Source organism: Indicator indicator, chromosome Z, assembly GCF_027791375.1.
Source record: "Indicator indicator isolate 239-I01 chromosome Z, UM_Iind_1.1, whole genome shotgun sequence".
NCBI lineage: Eukaryota > Metazoa > Chordata > Aves > Piciformes > Indicatoridae > Indicator > Indicator indicator.
The window spans coordinates 45,882,931-45,907,272 of record NC_072053.1 but is presented as its reverse complement, the minus strand read 5'-3'; the positions used below and the strand labels follow the sequence as shown (position 1 = coordinate 45,907,272).

The 24,342-nt window shown below is 38.7% G+C and overlaps 1 protein-coding gene across 1 annotated transcript in view; it reads left to right on the top strand.

Annotated features, from left to right (window-relative positions):
* The window catches only part of PIP5K1B (phosphatidylinositol-4-phosphate 5-kinase type 1 beta), a 90,873-nt gene that overhangs the window by 61,219 nt on the left and 5,312 nt on the right, over positions 1–24,342 (top strand). Inside the window, exons 6-12 of the mRNA XM_054397583.1 lie at positions 2,792–3,003; positions 5,609–5,692; positions 5,794–5,842; positions 6,376–6,460; positions 8,692–8,847; positions 11,032–11,176; positions 17,102–17,219. Of these exons, the coding sequence (XP_054253558.1) occupies positions 2,792–3,003; positions 5,609–5,692; positions 5,794–5,842; positions 6,376–6,460; positions 8,692–8,847; positions 11,032–11,176; positions 17,102–17,219 (849 nt within the window). The remainder of the gene's footprint in view (positions 1–2,791; positions 3,004–5,608; positions 5,693–5,793; positions 5,843–6,375; positions 6,461–8,691; positions 8,848–11,031; positions 11,177–17,101; positions 17,220–24,342) is intronic.

Here is a 24,342-nt window from a genome sequence, read left to right as displayed (position 1 = left end):
GCAAAAGTCTCAAGCTTTGTGGTATGAATGTATGTCTGAAGCAGCTGTGACAGAGACCTTGTATGATAGAATTTATTCAGTAGATTTTTTTAAACCTTTAGTAGTGCATGTGGAGAATCTACACAGATGATTATTTAACCCAGATAATTTCAGTGACCCATTCAACAGCTTATCCTTACAAACAGTGGTGTTGGGATGACTTGCAGTGTTGAACTGCAGCACAGGGGAGAAATAATAGACAACATGACATGAGGATGGAGAATGTACTAATCTTAGATGAAGTAGTAGCTTGAGGAAAATGGACACAGAATGCTACTACATTAGTAGTATATAACTTATATAACTCTTATATAACTCTTCATGTATTATCACTTCTGTATTATCCATTGAAATTCCAAATTTCTCTTTAATTCTACTTTGAAAATCAGAGAGAAGACTGTAACTTTTAGGATTGTTAACAATGTGTTTCAAGGATTCTGTTGAAATGAGAAACTCGGTGAGCAGGGTGTTGTGGGGGACTGTGGCAAAGGCCTTGCAGAAGTCCAGATAGGTTGCATCCATAGGTCGTCCCTTATGCACTGACATAGTCACTTTGTCACAGAAAATCACTAGGTTGGTCAGGCAGGATTTGCCCCTAGTAAAGCCATGCTGGCTGTCTTTGATCACCTTCCTGTCCTCCATGTGCCTCAGCATGGCATCTAGGAGGATCTGCCCCATGATCTTCCCAGGCATGGACGCGAGGCTGACAGGTCAGTAGTTCCCAGCTTCTTCCTTTCTCCCTTTTTAAAAAGGGTGATGAACTGGTATTAAAAAATAACTACTTGTTTTCATGATATTTTTCAGTAACCCTAGAAGAAAGTAATGAAGAGATTTTTTAGTCTGTTTTACAGTACAAGTAATATGGGTTTAAGTGACAGTGATGAATTGATGTAGTCAGAAAGATTAATTTGATCTCACAGAAGGTCTCTGTCAAAGAAGCAGCAGCACATAATATCCACAACCTTCCATGAGGTTACATCCAATCCTATATGTAGGTTACATAGCTAGTGCAGTTAAATCATCACATATTTAATGTAATTTAATTCAAAAGAATAGATTGAGGGCAGAGCTGTCAGCAGTTACATTTATAACTCTAAAATAACAGTGACAATGCTTTTAATCAAGTCTGTAATCTGGCATTGCATGAACAGTATTGCTGACTGCGTTACTAAAGTAAGTAGTTTTACAAACGATTAATTAGTTTTGTTTTGCTTTGGTTGTTTGTGGGGGTTTTTTGTTCTGTTTTGTTTTATTTTTTTAATTTACCCAGAATCTGATCTCAGTATTTAGCAGCAAATATCGATTATTATGTGTTTTTAATGACTACATTAAATATTCTATCAAAAATTTCCTATTGAGAAAAGCTGAATAAAGAGCAGCAATAGGCAAGCAGCAAAGAAAACTCTAGAACACAATGTACAATAACATTTCATTATAGAATCATAGAATCATTTCAGTTAGAAAAGACCTTTAAGATCATTGAGTACACACATTACCTAACTCTGCCAAATCTGGTGCTAAACCATGTTGTTACCACCACAGTCATGTGTCTTTTAAACGCCTCCATGATGGTGATTCAACCATCTCCCTGGGGAACCTATTCCAGTGTTTGATAACCTTTTTAGTGAAGAAGTTTATTCTAATATCCAATTTAAATTTCCTCTGGTGAAACTTGACACCCTTTCCTTTTGTCCTCCCTGGGGAGAAGAGACTGACCCCCACCTCGCTGCAACCTCCTTCCGTAGTTGGGTAGTTGTAGAGTGATAAGGTCTCCTCTCAGGCCTCTTTTCTCTAGACCAAACCCCAGTTCCTTCTTTTGGGCATTGTGTGCCATAGCATACCACGTATCATTGTTGAGCTGCATGAGGTAAAGGAAGAGTGAGTGGCACAGCATATGCTTCCTCTTTGGTACTAGTTTTTCTCCCTCCACTTAGCACTGCTATTATATAAAGTATTTATCAGAGTTGCTGTCTGCCAGCTGGTTATATTTCTAGATATGATCACAGCTTGTTTTAATTCACATCTGCATATTGACTTGAACTGTATTTCTTTCAAATGGCAGTATGCCAGGCAGGATTCATAGCAATCTGACTGACTAGAAACATACAACAGCACATGTGCATGAAAAAAAGGAAGGGAACTTGCCTACTGACAGTTAGGAAAAAGAAACAGATTGGTGGAACTAGAAGAGAAGGTTGATTGGTTAAGTCATACTTCAGAGATAAAGCTACACTTGCAGCTGAGATGCATGATTTTTGCACTAAAATTCCACCTGTAGCAAATGCATTTTTAGACATTTGAAAGGTCTCAATTATAAACAAGAGGTAGACAGGGAGTAGAAAAAGGTTCAGGCAAAAATGTACCCTGAAATCTGGAACATGCGTTTCAAGAGTACACCAAAAGCATCTGTAGCTCTAAGTATATGGTGTAGCTATTCATTTATTATTTGCTATAAATTATAAAGGTGCTAACTTGATATATCTTCCTGGACTACAAAATAACATTGGGTGACATTTGAGCTATGCATCTTTCTTTCCAAGACCATTTAGCTAATTAGAGAACCAGCACTTTAACTTCTGTGGGGTAGTAAAAGATTTCTTTTGTTGTGTTATAATTTCACACATTTTCCTAATAATAGAAAGTTGTGCTTCAAAGACCTACTTTTACCTAGTTTTTCAAAATGCTGCTCTGTAATTCATATTTTATGCTGTCATTTTTTATTTTAGTACAACTATTGTTTCTTTGTTGATAGGTTCTAGAAAGTTTTAAGATCATGGATTACAGTCTGCTACTGGGAATCCACATCCTGAACAATAAAACAAAGGAAAAAGAGAGAGAGAATTCCCAGAGCGTTTCAGAACCAAAACGTCCTGGAGGACAGAAGGTTCTATATTCCACAGCTATGGAGTCTATACAGGGCCCTGGGAAGTCAGGGGACTCTCTCAACACAGAGACAACAAACACGTAAGTGCCATGACTTGCTCTTAAGGTTACTATCCAAATTTGAACATTCTGTTTCTTCAGTCTATGTCACTTGGTATTAAGAGGCAAAACTTTGAAGAGTATACTGCAGCAGGACTTTAGGACTTCTTTTTTTCTTTTCTTTTCTTTTTTTTTTTTTTCCCAAAAGCTGGACTGGCAAGTTCTGCTGCAGGGCAGGAAATGAAAATTTTGATTAGTATATTGATCACCTTTAAGTACTTGACAGCAAATGTGGTTAGTTCAGAGTGACTTATGTATGCACAATTGTATTCATTTATAAAAGAGATGCTATGAGACAGCTATTGCAAGAGCCTTGGGTATAATCTAATCTTAATTGGAAGCAGACTGAGCTATAAGCAAAAACTAATTATTAACATTGAAATGGATATTACTACAGTGGTTATTTTCATCTCAAATCAGTATACTCAATACATAGAACTATATTATCAACCACTGACGTGCAGTCACATTCATGTATGATATTTCTGAAGATTAAGAACTTCTGTCTTCCTCTTATTTTTCTGCCTAACAAGAACTGCAGTAGACAGGGACTTCAAGGCACTGGGAAAAGTAGTTGAGGGATCAGAGGCATAGGTAATTTTTTCATCTATACCCTTAATTGCAGGCATGAATGCTGAAAGGAACAAGAAAATCGTGCCTGATTAATAAGTGGCTCAGAGGCCGGTGTCACCAATAAAATTTTGGGTTCTTCGATCTTGGGGAACTTTATATGGCCCCAGGTCTGCTAGTGACAGATGGGGTACACCTGTCTCAGATGGGGAGAAAGATCCTGGCAGAGGAGCTGGCAGGGCTTGTTGAAAGGGCTTTAAACTAGGCTTGAAGCGGGGAGGGGCTTAAACACAGCGGTGCTAGAGATGAAGCAAAGGAGGCTGAGGGTGATAAGCCCTCTAGAGATAGGGATAAAACAGGCAGCCCAGCTGAAGTTTATGTACACTAATGCACGCAGTATGGGTAATAAACAAGAGGAGCTGGAAGCCTTGGTACAAGAGGAAAACTATGATGTTGTTGCCATCACAGAAACATGGTGGGTTGACGCTCACAACCGGAGTGCTGTAATCAATGGCTACAGACTCTTCAGGAGAGACAGGAGAGGGAGAAGGGGTGGAGGAGTGGCCCTGTATGTTAGGGAGGCTCTGGATGTCATGGAAGTAGGGACTGAGGATGATCAGATTGAGTCCCTATGGGTAAGAATTTGGGGGAAGGCAAACAAGGCTGACATCCTGGTTGGAGTCTGTTATAGACCACCCAACCAGGAAGAAGAGGTTGATTTATTATTCTTCAAGCAGCTGGAGGCTGCCTCAAGATCGCTTGCCCTTGTTATTGTGGATGACTTTAACCTGCCAGACATCTGCTGGGAATTGAACACTGCAGAGAAGAGGCAGTCTAGAAGGTTCCTGGAGTGGATGGAAGATAGCTTCTTATCCCAGATGTTACTTGAGCCTACCAGGGGTGCAGCCCTGCTTGATTTGCTGTTTACAAATAGAGCAGGGCTGGTGCGAGATGTGGTAGCCTCATTTTTTTAGGGGAAAGTAGTACTGTGCTTCAGTGGCAGAATGGGGAATATACACTCAACTATGCTTTTGGAAGCTATTTCAGGTGTGCATTAATTGTTTCTTACACTGTTAAAAAAGACTTGGAGGTATAACATGTATTGTATCTTCAATCTCTTTTTCTTGTGGTTTTGTAGTGGGTCCATCAGTGTCAACAGAAGCTGACAATCTGAAAATTGGATTTTAGTCTCTGGTTCTAAAAAACAATGGACTCTTTTTTGAAAGTGATGGCATAGGAAGAGAGGGTCTTAGGTTGAGTATCTTGTTCTTTATGGTCGTGTCTGAGTAAGTACTCAGAACTAAGTGGAGATCCAGGTAGTCAGGTTTCTCAGCTTGATACTACTCCCTTTGTCTGTCACAAATAAATTTTGGGAAAGCACATACTTAATTTTTAGTGAAAAATATACTAAACAATCTTTTTAGACTGGGAATAATCCACAGGTTCTCTACAGTTTTGTCACATGTGATCAATAAAGTGACAAAATTCTCCTTTTGTTAGACAACATAATTTCTTTTCCTTAGCAGTAAAATTATATATATTTTTTTCCAGATCATCTAAATATCTATAATTCTATCTAAAAGTTACCCCAAAATATTCTTTCTTTATAATGGATATTTCCCACTGGATCCCAGATACTTTAAATTTGGTGTTTAAAATCAGTTGTACAGTAAATGACCCACATTTGACTACATTGCATCTAGCTTTAATCACAGAATCACAGAATGGTCTGGCTTGGAAGGGACCTCCAAAGGTCATCCAGTCCAACCCGCTGCAGTAAGCAGGGGCATCGTCAACTAGATCAGGTTGCCCAGAGCCCTAACCAAGCCTCACTCTGAATATCTCCAGAGATGGGACCCCAACCACCTTCCCAAGCAACTTCTTCTGGTGTTCCACCACCCTCGTGGTAATCTTTTACCTCTTCCTTAGGTCTGCAGATGGGTACAGTTCACCTATTAACTGATGATCGGAGATGTCTTTAAAGATAATCTAACTACATTTCTGTTCTTTCTCTCAGAATGGGAGGTATTCCAGCTAAAAGCTATAAAGGAGAAAAGCTGCTTCTATTTATGGGTATTATTGATATTCTTCAGTCTTACAGGTACGTTGAATTTCAGGCTTTTATTGAGTAAGCTATTCTGAAATAATTTTAAAATGTAGGAGCTTAATAAAACAACTCTGACTTTGCTTTCACATACTTAGGCTAATGAAGATGCTGGAACATTCATGGAAAGCTCTTGTATGTGATGGGGTAAGTAAATACTTTATATTTTTTCAAACTGCTGATATTGTAGCTATTGGAGTTTTGACTTGCTTTGATCAGGAAAGAGTTAGCTTCAGTATAATCATAGTCTGCCGTCACCATGATGTCTTCTAGGTCCATTTCCAATACATTCTCTGATTTCAGTTACCAATCTTTCAAAAAGCAACTAAAGTTGAGCAGTTTGTCCTTACAACATACAAAAGATAGTGGAGACTTAGCAGAAAATGGATGAATCTGTAATTGAAAAATGTGGGTAATGTGAAAAGTAAATTTTCAAGTGCTAGGAAGATTTTACAGAATATGGCTGTATAATTCATAACTCAAAATTTCATAAATGTAATACCTAAAGAAAAGATCTTGAAGAATTAACCTTTAGAAAGGAAGCTCTTCTTAGAATTAACTTGTTTTAAGTGTGCCTGAAATGTATGATGAAATTTACCTGAGGTGTCCAGTTTCTTACTTGACAATTTACTTTGATTTACTTGTGGAAACAGTGACTGAGAGCTTTTTCAATCTTGTAGGACACCGTTTCAGTTCATCGACCAAGTTTTTATGCAGACAGATTTTTAAAGTTTATGAGTACAAAGGTTTTCAAGAAAACTCAAGGTAAGAAAGTTGCAACTTTAACTCTTTTGGACATTTTTATAATCACTACTTTATAATGTTCTTGTCCTGGAATAAAAGAATCTTTTCTTCATCATCCTGTAGCACTTGTACTCCCAGGAGCTGAGTTTCTTCACTGGAGCTAATGAGATTACTTACAGAAAATGATTTGCTCTGTATTGTTTTTTGCCACATCAGGGGCATCTGAAGATAAAACAGGTTCTCACAGAAGCCAGTGCTGTAGCCCCTCCCACTACCAAAGCCATGCCATAGAAATCCAGGACACAGGAGAATAAAGAAAAAAGCCAAGAAAACCAATTATCACTATAGGGCAACATTGCTGCAAAGAGCTGTCCAAAGGCTTAAGTTTAAGTCTTGCAGCAATAATTTAACTATCGATTGTCACATTTTTTGAATAAAATTAATCATTTTCTTTAACTTAAAAAAATTACCCTGAAACTACAGATCCTGTTAAGGCATTAGGGATGGAGGGTAAACTAATCCTACAAAGGTGAGTTCTTCCTATATTGTGGTTTTTAATTTCAGTGGGCAGCTGAGCTCCACATAAATGATTGCTTACTCCCCCCATCCTGCTCTGGTGAGGTTAGGAAGAGACTAGGAAGGGTAAAAGCAAGAAAATTATTGGATTGAGATAAAGACTATTTGATGGGAAAAACAAAAGTTTCATTCACAAAAAAAGCTAAGTAAGGAATTAATCCACTACCCATTGGCAGGCAGGTGTCCAGCCACCTGCAGGAAATCAGGGCTTCATCAAGTGTAATGGTTACTTGGGAAGGCAAGTGCCAGAACCATGAATGTGACCACTTTGCTCCTGGTTGCCCCAGGTTTTATTGCTTGGCATGACATTGTATGGCCTGTGATATCCCTCTGGTCAGCTGAGCTGAGCTGTGCCAAATGTTCCCTTCAGAGCTTCTTGCCCACCCCCAGCCTACTCACTGATAGTGAAAAGAATGATTAATATAAAAGAATCTCACATAACATGACAAAATACAAAGCAAAGCTCAACTGGAAGGATTTATGTCTGTGCAAGACACAATTGAAAGGTACAATGTACAATTAAGGACATTATGCCTAATTTTCTCTCTAAATTTGTCTGTGCCATTTTTTCAGGCTGTTAACCTGTTTTAATATCCCACTCTTACAGATCTGCTCTGCATATAAGACCATTAATCTACCTATAAACAGATGTATTATCATTCTTCTGTAAAGCATCAGGATTGTTCCTGCCCTCAAGAATACTGTTTCTAAACTTTGAGTTAGACATTCCAGTTTAAACACTTTTAAGACTTGTCATGTATGTATTCTTTTTCTCCTAGTGCACATAGTAAGCCTCCATAAAAAGCAACAAGAACTAGCCTTGGACAGAGGCTAGTTTTGTAGCTATCTACTGTGTTATTTTTTAACAATATCCTGGAGCAATGCCTCTGATTCTTTTCTTTAGTCTTTATCCAAGTAGCTTAGATGATTTCAGTGATGAATTTCATAGTAGAATACAATATGAACCATTGCCTATGTCTGAAGTGACCTTGCAGCCAGTGCATTGAGATCAGCAGCTGTCAGCTGAAAAACAGTAAAGGAACTGAGTGGCATCCTTCTGGAGAAGAATTACAAATGATAAGGGTCGTTGTTCAGTAGCAATGGCAATTACCCAAAATGCCATTGTAAGTAGGCAGGAACTTGTAAGAGTTATGAAAGGGGTGCTCACAGTTGAGTGTACAAGCCATCAATATATTGGAAATGTTTCTTTTACCCAAATAAAGTGTTCGACACATGTCACTGAAGTGGAAATTCTGCAGTACCACATCCATCATTGTAGTACACAGGTCAAGAAAATTGTCATAACCTCCTGCAATACTCAATGATGTCTTTTCAGTTTTCCTGTCTTACAGGGTTTTTTCTGTATAATTCTGTCTCTGACTAGAGGAGTTCATACTCCACAGGAGATTTGTACTCTAGTAATATAAAAGTTGTTTAACTAACTTGATTTCTTTTGTCCTATAAACAGTAAGATACCCTACAAGAAGACAAAAGGACTTCACCTACAAATGAAGTAATGCCTTTGGCTCTAGTCTTAATACAGTATTTGTGTCTGAAGGCATTCTTCCTTTATATTCAGAAACTCTAGTTTTAGAGATAGCTTTTTTTTCTATATGCTGATAAAGATGTGCAGGGAGATGACATCATTCAACACCTGTGTTCATTTGGTAATGCAGCTTTAAAACATTCACCTTCAAAGAAACGGTGCAATTCCATCACAGCCTTAAAGGCAACGTCACAAGAAGTAGTGTCTACAGTCAGCCAGGAATTGAAGAATGAAAAGTGTGGCATTCTTGCTGAAGGACAAAGCTATGCCAGCCTTGATGAAGAAGGTAATGTCTTTCAAATCAACAGCCAAAACAATGCTTTAAATGGAATTTTGTATAAGTTCTAGAAGCACTCTAACTAGAAAGCTTACAGTCTGGCTGACCTTTCAATACTTAAAAGTCAGGTTATGATCATGAAGAAAGTTGGTAGTCATATTTGGTCCTTCAGGACCAATAGGAAGTCAGAGTCAAGGTTATAGTATGATGGTGATCTTTCAGATTTCTGGGGATCCTAAAAAAAATGTATCCAGCCCAGGTAGAGGATTAGCATCTTTATCAATGACCTGGGTGAGGGGATTGAGTGCATCCCCTGTAAGTTTGCAGATAACACTAAGCTGGAAGGGAGCACTGATCTGCTTGAGGGTAGGAAAGCTCTACAGACCTGGACAGGCTGGACTGATGGGCCAGGGCCAGTTGTGTGGGATTCCATGAGGCCAAGTGCCAGGTCTCGCACTTGGGTCACAACCACTCCAGGCAACTCTAAAGGCCTGGGGCAGAGCAGCTGGAAAACTGCCCAGCAGAGCAGTACTTGGGGCTGTTGAATGACAGCCATCTGAACATGAGCCAGCAGTATGCTTGGATGGCCAAGAAGGCCAACAGTTTCCTGACCTGTGTCAGGAGTAGTGTAGCCAGCAAGAACAGGGAAGTGTTTGTGCCCCTCTACTCAGCACTGATGAGGCCACACCTGTGTTTATTTTGGGGCCCTCAGTATAAGAAAGACATCAAGGTCCTGGAGTGGGTCTAGAGAAGGGCAGTGAAGTGAGGAGCAGCTGAGGGAACTGGGGTTGTTGAGTTGGGAGAAGAGGAGGCTGAGGGAAAACCTTACCACTCTCTAAAACTGCCTGACAGGAGGTTGTAGTGTGGTGGGTGTTGGTCTTCTTCCTAGTATCAAGTGATAGGATAAGAGGAAATGGCCTCATGTTGCATCAGAGCAGGTTTAGCTTGGATATTAGAAGAAACATTGTCACTAGAAGGGTTATCAAACACTGGGATAGGTCCCAGGGAGGTGGTTGAATCCTCACCCGTGGAGGTGTTGAAATGACACATAGATGTGGTGGCAAAGGACATGGTTCAGTGCCAGACTTGGTAGTTAGATGTGATGGTTTTAAGACTGTCTTTTTAACTTTTCTTCACAAAGTTCAAGCAGAGAAAGTGAAAGAATGTAAATAAATCACTATTGGGTGTAAAAAATCAAACTAATGATTATTCTAAACACTTCCATTGGAGAGGTAGAAATGTTTAAGAATCTCTACTCAAAACAAGATTGGGGGGTTTGGCACTCTCAGCTTGCTCGACTTCTGTCTGCCTGCTCCTTCTTTTCTGGCCGAAGATAACACACTGACCTTGACAAGCTAAGTCCAACAGCCTCTCTGCTTCTTGACTCTCTGCCTTCTACCAAGGGGGCCTGGGGGAATTCCCTCTGGCTGTGGGGGAGGCCCCTTGGGGAAGAAGCACAGCCCCTCCAGGTGAGGGGGAAGCCAGGGTCCTTGGTTGTGTTTTTCTGTTGATTGTATATATTTTAAATGTTGTGAATAGTGTATATTTGTACATATTCATTGCATTTCATCATAGATTGTAGTTTTGCTTGTAAATACAGCTTTCGTTTGCTTCCAGACTGAGCTAGCCTGGTTATTGTCGGTGTGGGAGGGGGATTTCAGCTCTCACACTGTTACATTAGATAATGATTGAACTTGTTTAGCTTAAAAGCCTTTTCCAGTCAAAATGATTCTATGATTCTAAGGCCAGAGCTAGTGCTATCCTTTTCACTGACTTTTAAAGAAACATGTCACATGAAGCGGTTTGATGCTCAGTTCGTCATTCCTACAGTACAGAAACACATATCTTACCTCTTTCACAGCTCATTTACCACCAGATTCAAAGGAGAACCTGCCATCTAATCCTGTCTGAAAACTGGACCCTGGTAGTGTGATACCAGTCCCAGTAGTTAGAAGAATTCATCAGATATTAATACCACCGTTTAGTATTTGGTCTTGGGGTTGCTCTGTATTCTGTAGAGTGTGCTGATGTAATTCATAAGAATGTGGGTATGGGCACATGAGTACCACAATCTCATCATATTAAGAAGCTTCAAGAAGCCGTTGAGAGGACTATGTGATTTCACACACTTGCATAGTGGTTCTTGCATTCAGTTTGAAAGAGTTAATGTTGTTCTTATTTTTGTGTCTGCAGTGCTAAATTCTCGCCACCGTCCGGATCTAGTCCTGAGCACTCCATCTCTGTTTGAAGCAGCTTCTTTGGCAACCACAATTTCTTCTTCTTCTTTGATTGTAGATGAACACTATCAACATGATCAATCTATGCTCCATTCTAGCAGGTAAGGGCTGTATATGTAGTAGAGGACTCCTCATCATTTTTGCTACAAGTCTGCCAATGTGTGCAATGGAAGGGGACTCTGCAAAAGAAAAAACAGAAGGGCCAGGTGTCTAACTAGCTCAGTATTGAAACTTTCCAGTGGAGGAACGGTGCCACAAGGCCATAGGACTTGTTATGTATTTGTGGTTTATTATATGATTATGATTTTGATCACAAACCAGAAAGCATAAATATGCAAAAATATTACAGTATGCATTGAATTTTTTGCCATGTTCCAAAACTATACTCGTCATTAAAAACTTGTTTAGGCTTTAGTTAGTAGCATAAACCAGACTAGGTAGGAATTACTTGTAACTTGGCTGTAGCCTCAAACAGTAGGAGAAAACTCTGATGTGCTAAAAAAAAGTGACCTAGTTTCAAGCTGATCTTTATTCTGAAAGTACAATGCTGAATGGTCTGCTTCAAGTTCTTTCAAAATGACTGCTTGCTAAAGTGAATTCTATGAAACTTCACACATGGGTGTGATTATAGTCTGTCTCATTTTAACCCAGGAAAGATAAAACCAGGAAAGTCTCAAGAAAAGATGTGTAGATGCTTGTCAGAGCTAGCTTGGATTTGATTGGTGTTTGAATATACTTTAGCCCATTACTGTTGAAGACCATGCTTATGCCCATAAATCTTGCTGGGAAATGCTGTGTTATCTCATCTCACCTGCTTGAAGATCTCTTTGCCATGCATGGTACTGCAGAACAGCCATTGCCTTGCCTGTTCTTGTCAGGAAGGGTGAACACAGGTATCTTGAATTTTGTTTGGCATGATTTGGAATACTGGACTATACAGTGTCCATACAAATTTGATAAGCTTACTCATGTCCCTAACCCATGTTGTTTTAGACTGCATTTTTCAAAAGATCAAGTTATTTTAAAGCAATCTTGAGGCAGTACAATTTTACCTCCTATTAAAATCTGACCAACTGCATTTTCATAAGGAAAGTGACTTGCAGATTTACTTGATCAAAGTGTTATTTGCACCTTCCATTTTCATTAAGGTGAAATAACTCTCACTGATGCAGCATCGTCCATAGGTCTGATTTTTTTCCATAAAAATATTCCATGACATTTTACCACATTTTAGCTTTGCTAGAAATAAGATTATAGAATAATGATGTGTGTGTGTGCGCTATTTTATTTAAGTATCAAATAAAACTACAGAGCTATTTTATATTAGCATCAGTCAGCAAAGGAGAACTGAGGAGTAGTCTGGATAAAGAGTTCAGATTTACTTCAGATAAAACATTCCAAATATTCTTTACTCTCTATAAATAGGGTAATGAAGGGAGATGACCCTGCATGCATAATTGTAATACAGTATCTGTACAGCTCCTTGGCTGTGATTAATACTTACAAGCAGTATGTAGCCTTACAAGTGAGATGCCATTCCCTCATTTAAAAGACAGCAGTAATAGTTTTGGATACCTTGAGGCACATTCTGTACTTTTAACTGTTGGTGTTTTTGGAATTACCCTCTGTTTCTATCAACCATGAATGTAATTGTTCTCTAAGGAAAGGAAAATAGCATTTTTTTAGAAGGGAGTGCGGTGCCATCTCTCCTTGAGGGTGCTCAGAACTCGTGGCATGCAGCAACAAACCGCTGCCAATGTAGTTAAGCAGACATAGGAGATTTGCAGAGTCAGAGCTGGCTTCTGAGGCTGACTCATTTGAGGAGGGTTTATGTATACCTGGCTTGAAAACAAATTAGAACTAGCATAACAAATTGGTAGATAATGCAGAGCAGCATTCGGGGCTTGGGTCTAAAGCTCCAAGGACACACTGAGGAACAGTCATAAACATAAGGCTTATTATGAGTTTTTTTCCAGACTGCTAGCTGATCTTTTCCACCAAGTTATTCCTCATTCCTTGGAAGAGTTAGAGGAAACTCACGGTGTTACTTGGGCAGTATGAAAAGTAACTGGTAAAAGTAGTAAATGAAGGAGTAGCAGGAAGAGGAAAAAGGCCATGTTTTTCATCACAAAAGGAATTTTTTCTAGAAAAGGGAAGTAAAAATATAAACATGGATAAACATGACATATGCTATTCAGCAAATGTAGTCTTTTTTGTTTGTCATAAGACAGCTGCTTTCTCTTCTGTGAAGCTGTTTCTCAGTCAAGTGGTTCTATCTTAAGCAATGTCAAGTATTCATTTAGTAGGAGAACAAAACTGACAATCTGTTGCTTCTGTTAAAATATTTTCCCACTTCTCCTCAAGTAGGTTTATATTTGGTGCAGAGATACATTAGTACTTAAAAGGACTGTTTTCGACTAGAATAAATGTTCAATTTTGAGTCCAAATACATGTCTTTGAAAGCGTTTAATTTGCAGTATTTTAGGAAATGTAATAGTTACATATTATATCACGAATTATTTTTATAGCACAAGTGGTAATAGGGGTTTTTTTCCCCACTGAGTAAAGTTTTGCTAATAAGTAGCAATGAATTAAATTGCAGATGACAAGTCTGAATGTCCTGAGCAGTATGACTGTTGTCTGGGTTGATACTGCTTTCACAGTTAAAAAGAGCTGAAGGAGGTTAATGCCTTTACATGTGTTTCTGGAAATGTTTTAAACTGGAGTTTCAAGATACAATAGAAAGTCTCTTTCCAAAGTATCTTTTAGCCATGAAAGGTTTCATGGCTTCCAGTCACAAACCCAACCAAAATCCCATGATGAATTAAGAGATCATCTCTGTCTTTCAAGCAATGCCAAGGTGCTGCAGATCAATATAAGGAGCTGAACTCTTCTGATATGTTTAAGCCTAGGAAAATGATATGAAATCTAATTCTTATTTTTCTCTTTATGAATTCTGTACCTCCTTTCTCTAAAATATGTATGTAGTATTGACTTCTATCTTTTCTTTCCTATTCTTTCTGCTTTTCTGTATATTTTTCAGTAGCTTGTTTGGCTTACCTTTTGCATTGTTGTTTATCAGTGCAGACCACTTGAAATTTTGGAAGCCTTTCAGGGGTTGTGTTTTTTCTTTTTGTCTTACCAGTCAAAACATCCTGAAATGTCCAAACTTTGAACTGAAATGTTCTATGACATCACATTCTATCAAACAACATTTTCCAAGAAAACTGAGAAAACAAGTAAAAGTAATATCATCTGCTGTAGATTTGTAGGTATTAGAGTTTCTGTTGTAAGGAATACTTAATCACACCTTTCACCAGTCTGGTTTTCCATGTAGACAAACTTTTGTGTGTTAAGTTTAAATGTTTGGTCTATCCACCCACCACTCTTATCTTCTGAAGCTTAGACAAATCTTACTGAATCAGACTCAGAGCAGATTAAATTCATGCAAGCTTCAAGAAAGTAAGCAGGTGAGTGTAGGAAAAAGACTTGAATGCTCCCATGCAAGAAACATGCATTGAGACACTGGGGGAATCCCCATGGGAAGGAAAGAAAATTTGTGATTGAAGCACACGTAATTGCAGTACAAAGCAAAACAAGGCTTTACCAGCTCTGCTGTGGTGAAATTAATTTTGCTTCCCTCTTTTTTTGCCTTTTCTTAATTAAGAGCCATGATAAAGTAGACTGCTTCAGTAAGGAGAGAGCAACAGCATATATGAGCATACTCATTGTGGCTGATCATTACTGAACAAGAGAAAGTAATTGTAAAAATATTTCCTTTACTTGTTTTTTCTTTCTTTTTCTTCTAAAAACTAAGGATAAGAACTGAGTGCATTTGTTGAAATTGTACAAAACCTCTATTCCGCTGAAATGCTCTTTCAGATATGCTATGGCTATAGGAATTTCACTTGTTCTCTCCTGTGCCTCCTCACCAGTTGGTCTTTGCCTTACCAGATGTCTACAATAAAACTGATGGTCAGTGCAGTTATGATGATGGTGTTGCAGAAATATGAACTTTGTTACCAACTGGTGACAGCATATGTTGCTGTTAAGAGATTGCTTATAAGATGATTTTGTTGAATTCTTTTATACAGAAGTTCTGTGCGTACGTGTTTCAACTCAGTTAATTTTTAAAAAGGTCATAATTTGTAAATCTCATTAATGTACTGGTAGAAGCTGTATTTTGTTGTATCTGATGAGCTGTGTATGCTTTAAGACATACGGGGGTTTTGGTTTGTTGGCTGGTTAGGTTTTATGTTGCCTTTATTTTTCCTTTCTATTATAGGATTACAGCTGTAGCAGTTAATAACATATCTAAATACTAATGGATAATGTCTAAAAGTATTCAGGAGTACATAATCAAATAAACATTTTATGTTTATTTGCTTATCCATTATGGTCTGTTGGAACAATAACACTGTAACAAGATTAACAGAAGAAATATGGCAGAAAACAGGTGGGAGAATACTGGTTTAAAGACCATAACAGTGCTACCTGCAGCTGTGATGAAGCATAAAAAACAATACTGGACAAAGGACTAATATATATTTCATTTAATCTTACAGTTTGATATTTTCTTAATCATGTAAATTGACATTAGGAGAAAATAACGCCATCTAAGTGAACTTAATCCTTCTTCCACCCCTACTCCAGTGGTATGAAAAGTTAATTATTTGGGCTTATTGTAGTTGATTTATGAAGTGTTTGTGGGAATAGAAGACAGAATCTTTCTTGGGCTGTGAATACTTCTCTTGAACACATATGAAAATACACAACTTCAGTCTCTGGCTTCAAATGTGAAGAGTAAAGGAAATCTGGATGATGCACTGGTTTCATTAATTTACTAAGCTATGTCTAAATTTCAGTGGCAGAAGCCACATACATATACCTAGTATGATGATCTCTATCTTGTAGAGCTGGCAGTCTTAAGAAAGATTAATCTGAAATTTGTTTTTCCTCCTAGCTTTTCATTGAAATCTACACTGTAGTGTAACTAGCTTTCACAGCCAAAGACACAGGGTTGAGTAACCCTGGAATTCAGTGTAAATTGCTAAGGATTTCCAGGCCTTAGTATCAAGTACTGAATGGTTAGTATCAGTACCAAGGGATCAGAAAAGCATCTAGATTTCCTGAAAAAGAAATACTATCCTTTCTCCATTTAAGGTTATCTGGGCTGTTTACACTTAATCTTTTGGTCATTTTGATATTAGAGACAGCTTAAAAACATATGAGTCCGGAAAAAATTAGTCTGTGTTGTTATAATGCTTCTCTACTCATGTATTATTTAAGCATTTTAAAACTACTCCAAATATATAAAGTATTTTCGTCCTGTAGGTACTTAGATTCAATATTAAATACCATACAGTAGCAGTAACAACTCCAACAATGCAGTGACACTGACTGATTCTCAGATGTAAACTATTTCTCCAGTGATGTTTTGAGGCCTGTGTAAAAAATTGGAGATTCTGAATAATTTTCAATAATTTCTGTGAAGGGTGGTAGAAAGCAGTAATAAAGCTAATTACTTTCAGATGAATTAGCAGGAGTATTTCCTTAATGAAAGTTAATAAGATAAGCACTTATTTTGTAAAGCAAATGTTCTCTCTCTGGACCAATAGAAGAAAGACTAAATGAATCATAGAATGACCCAGGTTGGAAGGGACCTCCAAAAGTCATCTAATCTAAGCACCCTGCAGTGAGCAGGGACATCCTCAACTAGATCAGCTTGCCCAGAGCCCTGTCGAGCCTTACCTTTAGCCTATCTATATCTACTCTTCTCTAATTTCATTCCTGTGAATGGAAGATCCTTAATATGCTTAGAGCAAATGACCCAGCATGGTGTTTTGTAATTAGTCTTGAGTGACCCTTTATATTCACTAGCCATTGCCACCACATTTGTATTTGTCTATTTATGTTCCCTGTTTTCAAGTATTTGAAGCTTTTACATTGAAGGGAAAAATGTATTTTAAAACTTTCATCTGTGACTGAGCTGTCCATAACTTATATTTCTGGTTGACTCTTTGCAGTAAAGGGTTACCTTCAAGTTCAACATTCACTTTAGAAGACAGTGCCATCTATTTGACTTCAGAACAGAGCACAATGGAAATGGAAAATGATAATGAATCAGTTTTGGACGTCTACTTAGTAAGTTGTTGAACTGTTTCTGATGGGCTCTTTCTTCTGTAATTCCTTTGATTCCAGCTCAATAACTGACCAAAATACATGATAAATTTCAAGATCCAGGGGTTTATTAAAGTATTTCTTCTGTGAGACAAATGTTTAAGTTCCTTGCCAAAGAAAATCCTTAAAGAATCTATGCGTCTATTAACTACTGTGTTAATAATCATAGACTCATAGTATCACTTTCATGGAAAAGACCTTAAGATCATTGAGTCCAACCATAACCTAATATCTCCCTGTACACAACTGTTAGACAATGTCCCTAAGCACCTCATTCAAACGTCTTTTAAACACCTCCAGGAATGGTGACTCCACCAGTTCCCTGGGCAGTCTGTTCAGTGCCTGATGACCTTTTCAGTGAAGAAATTTTTTCTAATATCCAATCTAAACTTCCCCTGGTGCAACTTAGGACAAGAGGAAATGGACCTATCACTTGTTACCTGGGAGAAAAGGCAAGTCCCCACCTTGCTACAACCTCCTTTCAGGTAGTTGTAGAGAGCAATGAGGTCTTCCCTCAGCCTCCTTTTCTCCAGGCTGAACAGACCCAGCTCCTTCAGCTGCTCCTCATAGGACTTGCATTCTTTGTGTTGAATATTCTACAATTTAGAGATTACATTTACTCAGAGAGGAAAATTGAGATTAATTTTTAGATTCATAGAGTCTACCTCAAGGATCATCTAGTCCAACCTTTCAGGGTAAGAACATAGTTTAAATGAGATTGATCCATGGCTCTGCTGGCCACAGTCTTCTTAATGCACTCCAGAATACCTTTGTCCTTCTCAGCCACAAGGGCACATTGCTGATTCATGGCGAACTTCTTGTGCACCAGTGGTCTCAAGTCCTTCTCCCTAGAGCTCTTTTCCAGCAAATCATCTCCTAACCTGTAGTGGTACATATGGTTATCCCTCCCCTGGTGCAGAACTCCACACTAGTCCTTGTTGAACTTCATGAAGTTCACCTCTGCCCAACTGTCTGGTCCACCCAGGTCATGCTGGATGGCAGCACAGCCTTCTGATGTGTCAGCCTTTCCTCTCAGTTTGTATCATCAGCAAACTTGCTGACAGTACACTCTGTCCCTTTATCCAGGCTGCTGATTAATATGTTGAACAAGACTGGACCCAGTACTGATGCCTGAGGAACACCATTAGCCCCAGGTCTCCAACTAGACCCTGCACCATTGATCACAGCCCTCTGAGCTCTGTCATTCAGCAAGTTCTTAACCCACCTCACTGTCCACTCACCTCACACTTCCTAAGCTTACCAATGAGCATGTTGCAGGAGACAACATCAAAACCCCAGCTGAGGTTAAGGTATAAAACAGCCACTGCTCTCTCCTCATCCACCTAACTGCTCACAACATCATAGAAGGCAATCAGATTGGTCAAGCATGATTTCCCCTTCATGAATCCATGCTGACTATTCCTGAGAATCTTCTCTCCTTCACGTGCTTAGAGGTGACCTTCAGCACCTTTCCAGGGATGGAGATGAGGCCAACTGCTCTGTAGTTTTCTGCATATTCCTTCTTGCCCTTTTTGAAGACTGGAATGACACTGGCTTTCCTCCAGTCCTCAGGTACTTCTCCTGTTCTCCATGACCTTTCAAAAATGGTGGAAAGTGGTTTAGCAATAACCTTAACCAGCTCCTTCAGTGCTCATGGGTGCATCCCATCAGGGCTCATGGGTGCATCCCATCAGGGCTCATGGACTTGTGGGTGTCCAGCTTGTCTAGGTGATCTCCAACACAGTCCTCCTTGAATAAGGGATACTCCTCCTTCCTCCAGACTTTTTCCTCTTACCTCCAGGAACTGAGGGCTTACCAGTAAAAACTGAAGCAAAGAAGGCTTTCAGTAACTCCACCTTCTCTGTATTCTGTCACCAGGACACCCACTATTCAGCAGCAGGCCCACACTCTTCCTTTTCCTGATGATGTCTTTGAAGAAGTCCTTCTTGTTATTTTTTACATCCTTTGTCAGATTTATTTCCAAGATAGCCCTGGATTTCCTTATAGCATCCCTACATACTCTGGCCCAAATGAGGACCCAAAAAACTATATGCCCATTAGACTTTCTTTGGGCCATGGGGAAGTGGTGGAACAACTCCAGAAAACTATTACAAACCAAATAAATCAGGTGAACAGGAAAATCCAGCATAGATTTACCAAAGGCAAATCATGCCAGGCTAAGCTGATCACCTTCTACAACAAAATACCTTCTGTTGGCATGGAGAGCACAGTGGAAGTTGTTTACCTGCACTTCAACAGAATGTTCAGCACTGTTTCCCACAGCCTTCTCCTGGATAAACTGGCAAGAAACAGATTGCATGTGTGGTCTGCAACATATGCAGGAAACTGGCTCATGGGCCACACTCATAGAGTGGTGAACAATGGTTTTTACTCAAGCTGGCAACCTGGCATGAGTGGAGTTCCCCAGGAATCAGTATTGACCCCCACAATGTTCAACATTTTCATAAATTATCTGGATGATGAGACTAAAAGCACCCTCACCAAATTTGCTGACAACACTAAAATAGGTGGTGGGGTAGACACATCAGAAGTGAGAGCCATCTTTCAAAGAGGCTGGAAGAATGGCCTAGCAAGTTTTAACAAAGACAAGTGCCAAAATCCTTCAGCTGGGATGATATAACTAAGAAGCCCAGCATAGGCTGTGATTTTGTGGCTGGGGACTTAGGTGTCCTGGTGGACAAGCTAAACATAAGTCAGGCAAACTGGATCCTGAGCTGCATCTACAGGGACATTCCTAGCAGGAATAAAAATATCATCATGCCACTTTACCACTGCTTGTCAGGCTGCTTCTTGAGTACTGTGTCCAGTTCTGGTCCCCAGACTTCAACAAAAGATGTGGACAGACTGGAGAGGGTCCAAAGAAGGGCCATGAAGTTGATCAAAGCCCTGGGAGAACCTGCTGTATGAGGGAAGACTGAAGGAGCTAGGTCTTCTCAGTCTGCAGAAGTTTCAGGAGAGACTTCCAATACTTACCTGTTGACTGCAAAGACTATAGAGGCTCTGTGTTCAGAATGGGCAGTGGGTACAAGTTGGCTTGGAGAGATTTCATCTTGGTATCAGAAAGAACTATTTCTATAGTGAGAACAAGCAGTCACTGGAACAACCTTTGCAGGAATGTAGTGAAGTTCCCATCACTGGAGACTTTCAAGATGCAAGTGCTAGATAAACCCATCCAGACTCCCTTTCCTAGGAAAGATTGGACTAGATTATCTCTCAAGGTCCCTTCCCACCTGGGCTGTTCAGTGGTTCCATTTGTTCGAGTTAACAGAGGTACCATTTCTTTTTGATAATTTTTTCATTTCACTTATAACAATCTTCTTTATCACTAATACCGCTCAGCACCGTGGAGGTTGTTCTTTTACGTTTTAAGTCTGTAGGGTTGATGGTGGAATGCTTTGAAAATCTAGTAACATAGAATCACAGAATCATTTTCAGATAGAAAATGTCTTTAAAATAATGGAGTACAACCATTATCCAACCTGGTGTTAATCCATTCTCTTAGCCCTTGACCCCTTCCCTTAACCACTACCTAACACCTCCAGGGACGGTGATTCAAACACCTCCTTGGGGAGCATATTCCAGTGTTTGACAACCTTTTTAGTGAAGCTTCTTCTCATGTGCAATCTATACTTCCCATGGTGTACTAGGAGGTCATTTCCTCATGTATGTTTTTGAGAACACTAGGAGCAGGTCAGTCATTTTTAACATATGCCTTAAAAATAAAGCAAAGCAGTGATGTTTGCATTAGGCTCATTTAAGCCTCAATTGTAATCATTACAATGTGCACTTTGAACTTTTGAAAACAGGAGCAAAATACGTAGCTTTAAATGGCATTCCCAGATTTTCCTTTAATCCCACAGTTAATAATGATTGTGTGTGTTTCTGCTTCAAGGCAAGCTGCTGTAGTCTTTCCTGATAGATATTATAGTGAAAAATGTCTTACCTCGTTTAATTTCAGTCAGTCCATTAATCCTTTTGATGTCTTTGCCTACTGCTCTGAAATTATTAACTTCTTAGACCAATTTTAGTCCTTTAGTAAATTAAGAGCTATGAATTTTTGATTCCATGAATGAAAAAGAGCTGTTGGAGCAAAATGGCATTATATTAATTTACTATCAAATGCAGCTCGAAAATGGTATTTGACTGAACAGCATTGTGTACAAATTCAGACAGTCAAGTAAAGTATGATGAAACAGGGATCGTAATCGAAAATAATTAATCTTAAAGTTAAGAACATTGATTTTTTTTGGGTGTAAGGGGACACCATACAGACCCACACAGTGCACACTTTACCTGGTAATAACAAGAATTTTGGTTCCAGGACAAAGATACAAAGACGTTTTGAATTTGCAGCTGAAGTGATGGTTAGGAATTCTTTATATTCAAGTTAACTTTAAAATCTCAGTCCCAAAGTTCTGTATCAAAGCCTGTCTCTTTGAGCATTTCCTAATTCATACTCAAAAACTTCTGACTGCCAGGTTACTGTCTTCACTTCTCATCTTCATAGTTACTTTCTTTAACAAATATTTTCACCCCTTCAGCTACTTTCATTTTAGCACCCTGAGCTCTGTATTCTAGTATAAACTTTTCCCTAAGAAAAGATAATTCCTGGCTGTGATGAAATGAAGCATCCTGGGCAGATGCAACTTTGACTAGGGGATTGTACTTCCACTATAAAACCCCCTTGAGGTTTTTTTTTGGGGGTTTATTTTTGTTTGTTGGTTTGGGTTTTCCATTTAGAAATATTTTAATTGTCATCTTTCGTAACATTTGATTCAATTCTAATCATGGTGTAGTTTTCTTCAGCATTCTCTTGTGGAATAATAAAGCAGTTCCCAGGCAGGACACATGTAAAAAGCTAAAAATGTAGAGTCACATGTGCTGCATACCTCAAATTTTGGTATGTTGTTGCTCTCTTTCTGGAGGCTTCAGCTTCTCTGCCTTACCATTTCCTCGCAAGATAGTGATGAAAATGGTAGATTGAGCATTTATTCCGGTAGTACAGGAAGGAAATTCAAGCCTCCTCACAGACATCCTTTCTTTCGCCTGAAATAAATGCTTAAATCCTTAAAACGCTATGTGTGCATACAATAAACCAATAAAGCACTCTTGCTCAAAGCAGAATCCCGTTTAAGTAAGGCTGAAGGGGGCAAACCTACTTGTTTTATGCTATGAGGTAACTGCTCCTTTATGCTAGAAGGTAACTGCTCTTTTTCCCTGTTATGTCTTACACCTGTATCCATCCATGCATGATCTTAAAAAGGAGAAGAAAGAGGAGCCTGTGTCTCTCATAGAACTGAAACCTGGTGTGAACTGAAACAACAACCAAGGACTTTAAAGTATAGTTCAGTGGCAAAGCTGTGTAAGAAGCAACATATCAGCAACATTTCAGTCACCTTTGCATGAAAATTAGACATTAGAATTACGTGCTTGATTACATTAAAAATTTACCATGTCACATTAGCACTTACACATTATTTGAGTAAAACAAGTGCGAAAATGCCAGGACATATTGTCACTAAATTACACATTCTCACACCTGGGGCTTTTAATGCACCATATGAGGAAATCAATCAGCTGGGAAATAAATCCATGAGAGAAATGGAGCACAACAATGCTCCAATACAAAAAGCCTTAAGCAGGCTCAAACAGTGTAAATTCATCATATACACAGTGTGAGATACCTCCGAGGGCAACTGCAAGAGTGCATTTTGTAGTGTTATTTGTCTATTATCACAATTTATTTTAGACCAAATTGCCATAGCCAAACTACATCTCTGTCACAAAATAATGCTCCTTATATCTGCAATCATAGTAACCCCAAAAGTTGTGTGGTGGTTACAGAGCTGCTTAGAGCACCATGTGCTGTGTCTTGAAATAAACTGAGTTTTTTCCAGAATATTATGCACACAACTGGACTGCAAGTGACACAAAGATGACATCTGAAAAATCCCACCTCCTTAAAATGGCATCAGTATCATTAGCAACATTTCTGAGACCTACACAATTGGCACTTCCTACGAGTTTCTGTCAGGTCCATTTTCCCCAACTCTGATATGCAAATTTTGCTGATATTTTTTTCCCATTGCTGATCCCACTGAGATGCCTTGGAATCATCAGAGGAATCACATTATGCAGTTATCTGAGTATTATAAAACTAGCATTAGCAATACTGCTAGTACCCTTAAAGAGTGAAAAGTAGTGATAGGGCCAGAGAGTCTGAAGCTCTCTGAATGACCATTGTGCCTGCCAAAACCAGACCTGCAGTCATTCAGCTCTGAGCTTTCAGGAAAAACTAGATGCTAGTGAAACTAGGTGTTACTAAAATGTTGACTTCTTAAGTCTTGGCTTCATAAAACGTTATCTCATTTATCAGTAGTTCCATAGTTCAACTTTTTTTTTTTCCAAACTGATTCTTCTTTTTTTTTTATCCTTCTGTTAGTCTTATGTCACATTTTTTTTGAACTACCATTTTCTTTAATTTTACTAATTTCTCCAACAATTTCAGTTTTCATATTAAATTGTTCTGTATCCTGTAAGTACCCACTACTGTACTCCCTTAACAAATTCAGATGCTTAAATAGGAGTAGACAGACATTATTGCCAGACCACAGCTATGTAGAGTGAGAGAACAGCCTCTGACACTAGCATCAGTGATTGTGAACACCCTTACACTGGTGCACAATGCAGTAACAGGTTTAATGATTGTCATAGAATGATATTGAAATGCCATTCTTCCTGGTTCAAGGTCTAGTGCTAGAAGTCTTAACTAAAATATTGATTTCAATCTACTGACTGCTGTTTTTCTAATATAAGCTTTAAAAACGCATTTGGAGATTTTTTTCTTTTTGTTGTTCATAGTCAAGATTAGATTGTTGAACTATTTAATGCTTGTACCGAAATGTACAGTTTAAAGGTAATGTTAAAAATTTGTTGAATAAACAAACCTATGCCTTTGGTTTATTCTATAGCAAGGTTTTAGAATAAGGTCAGTACAGATGTCTTTATTTTTATGTTCTGCTCCATGTTGGATACATTAGCTGAGATGCATTTGATGTACTGAAAT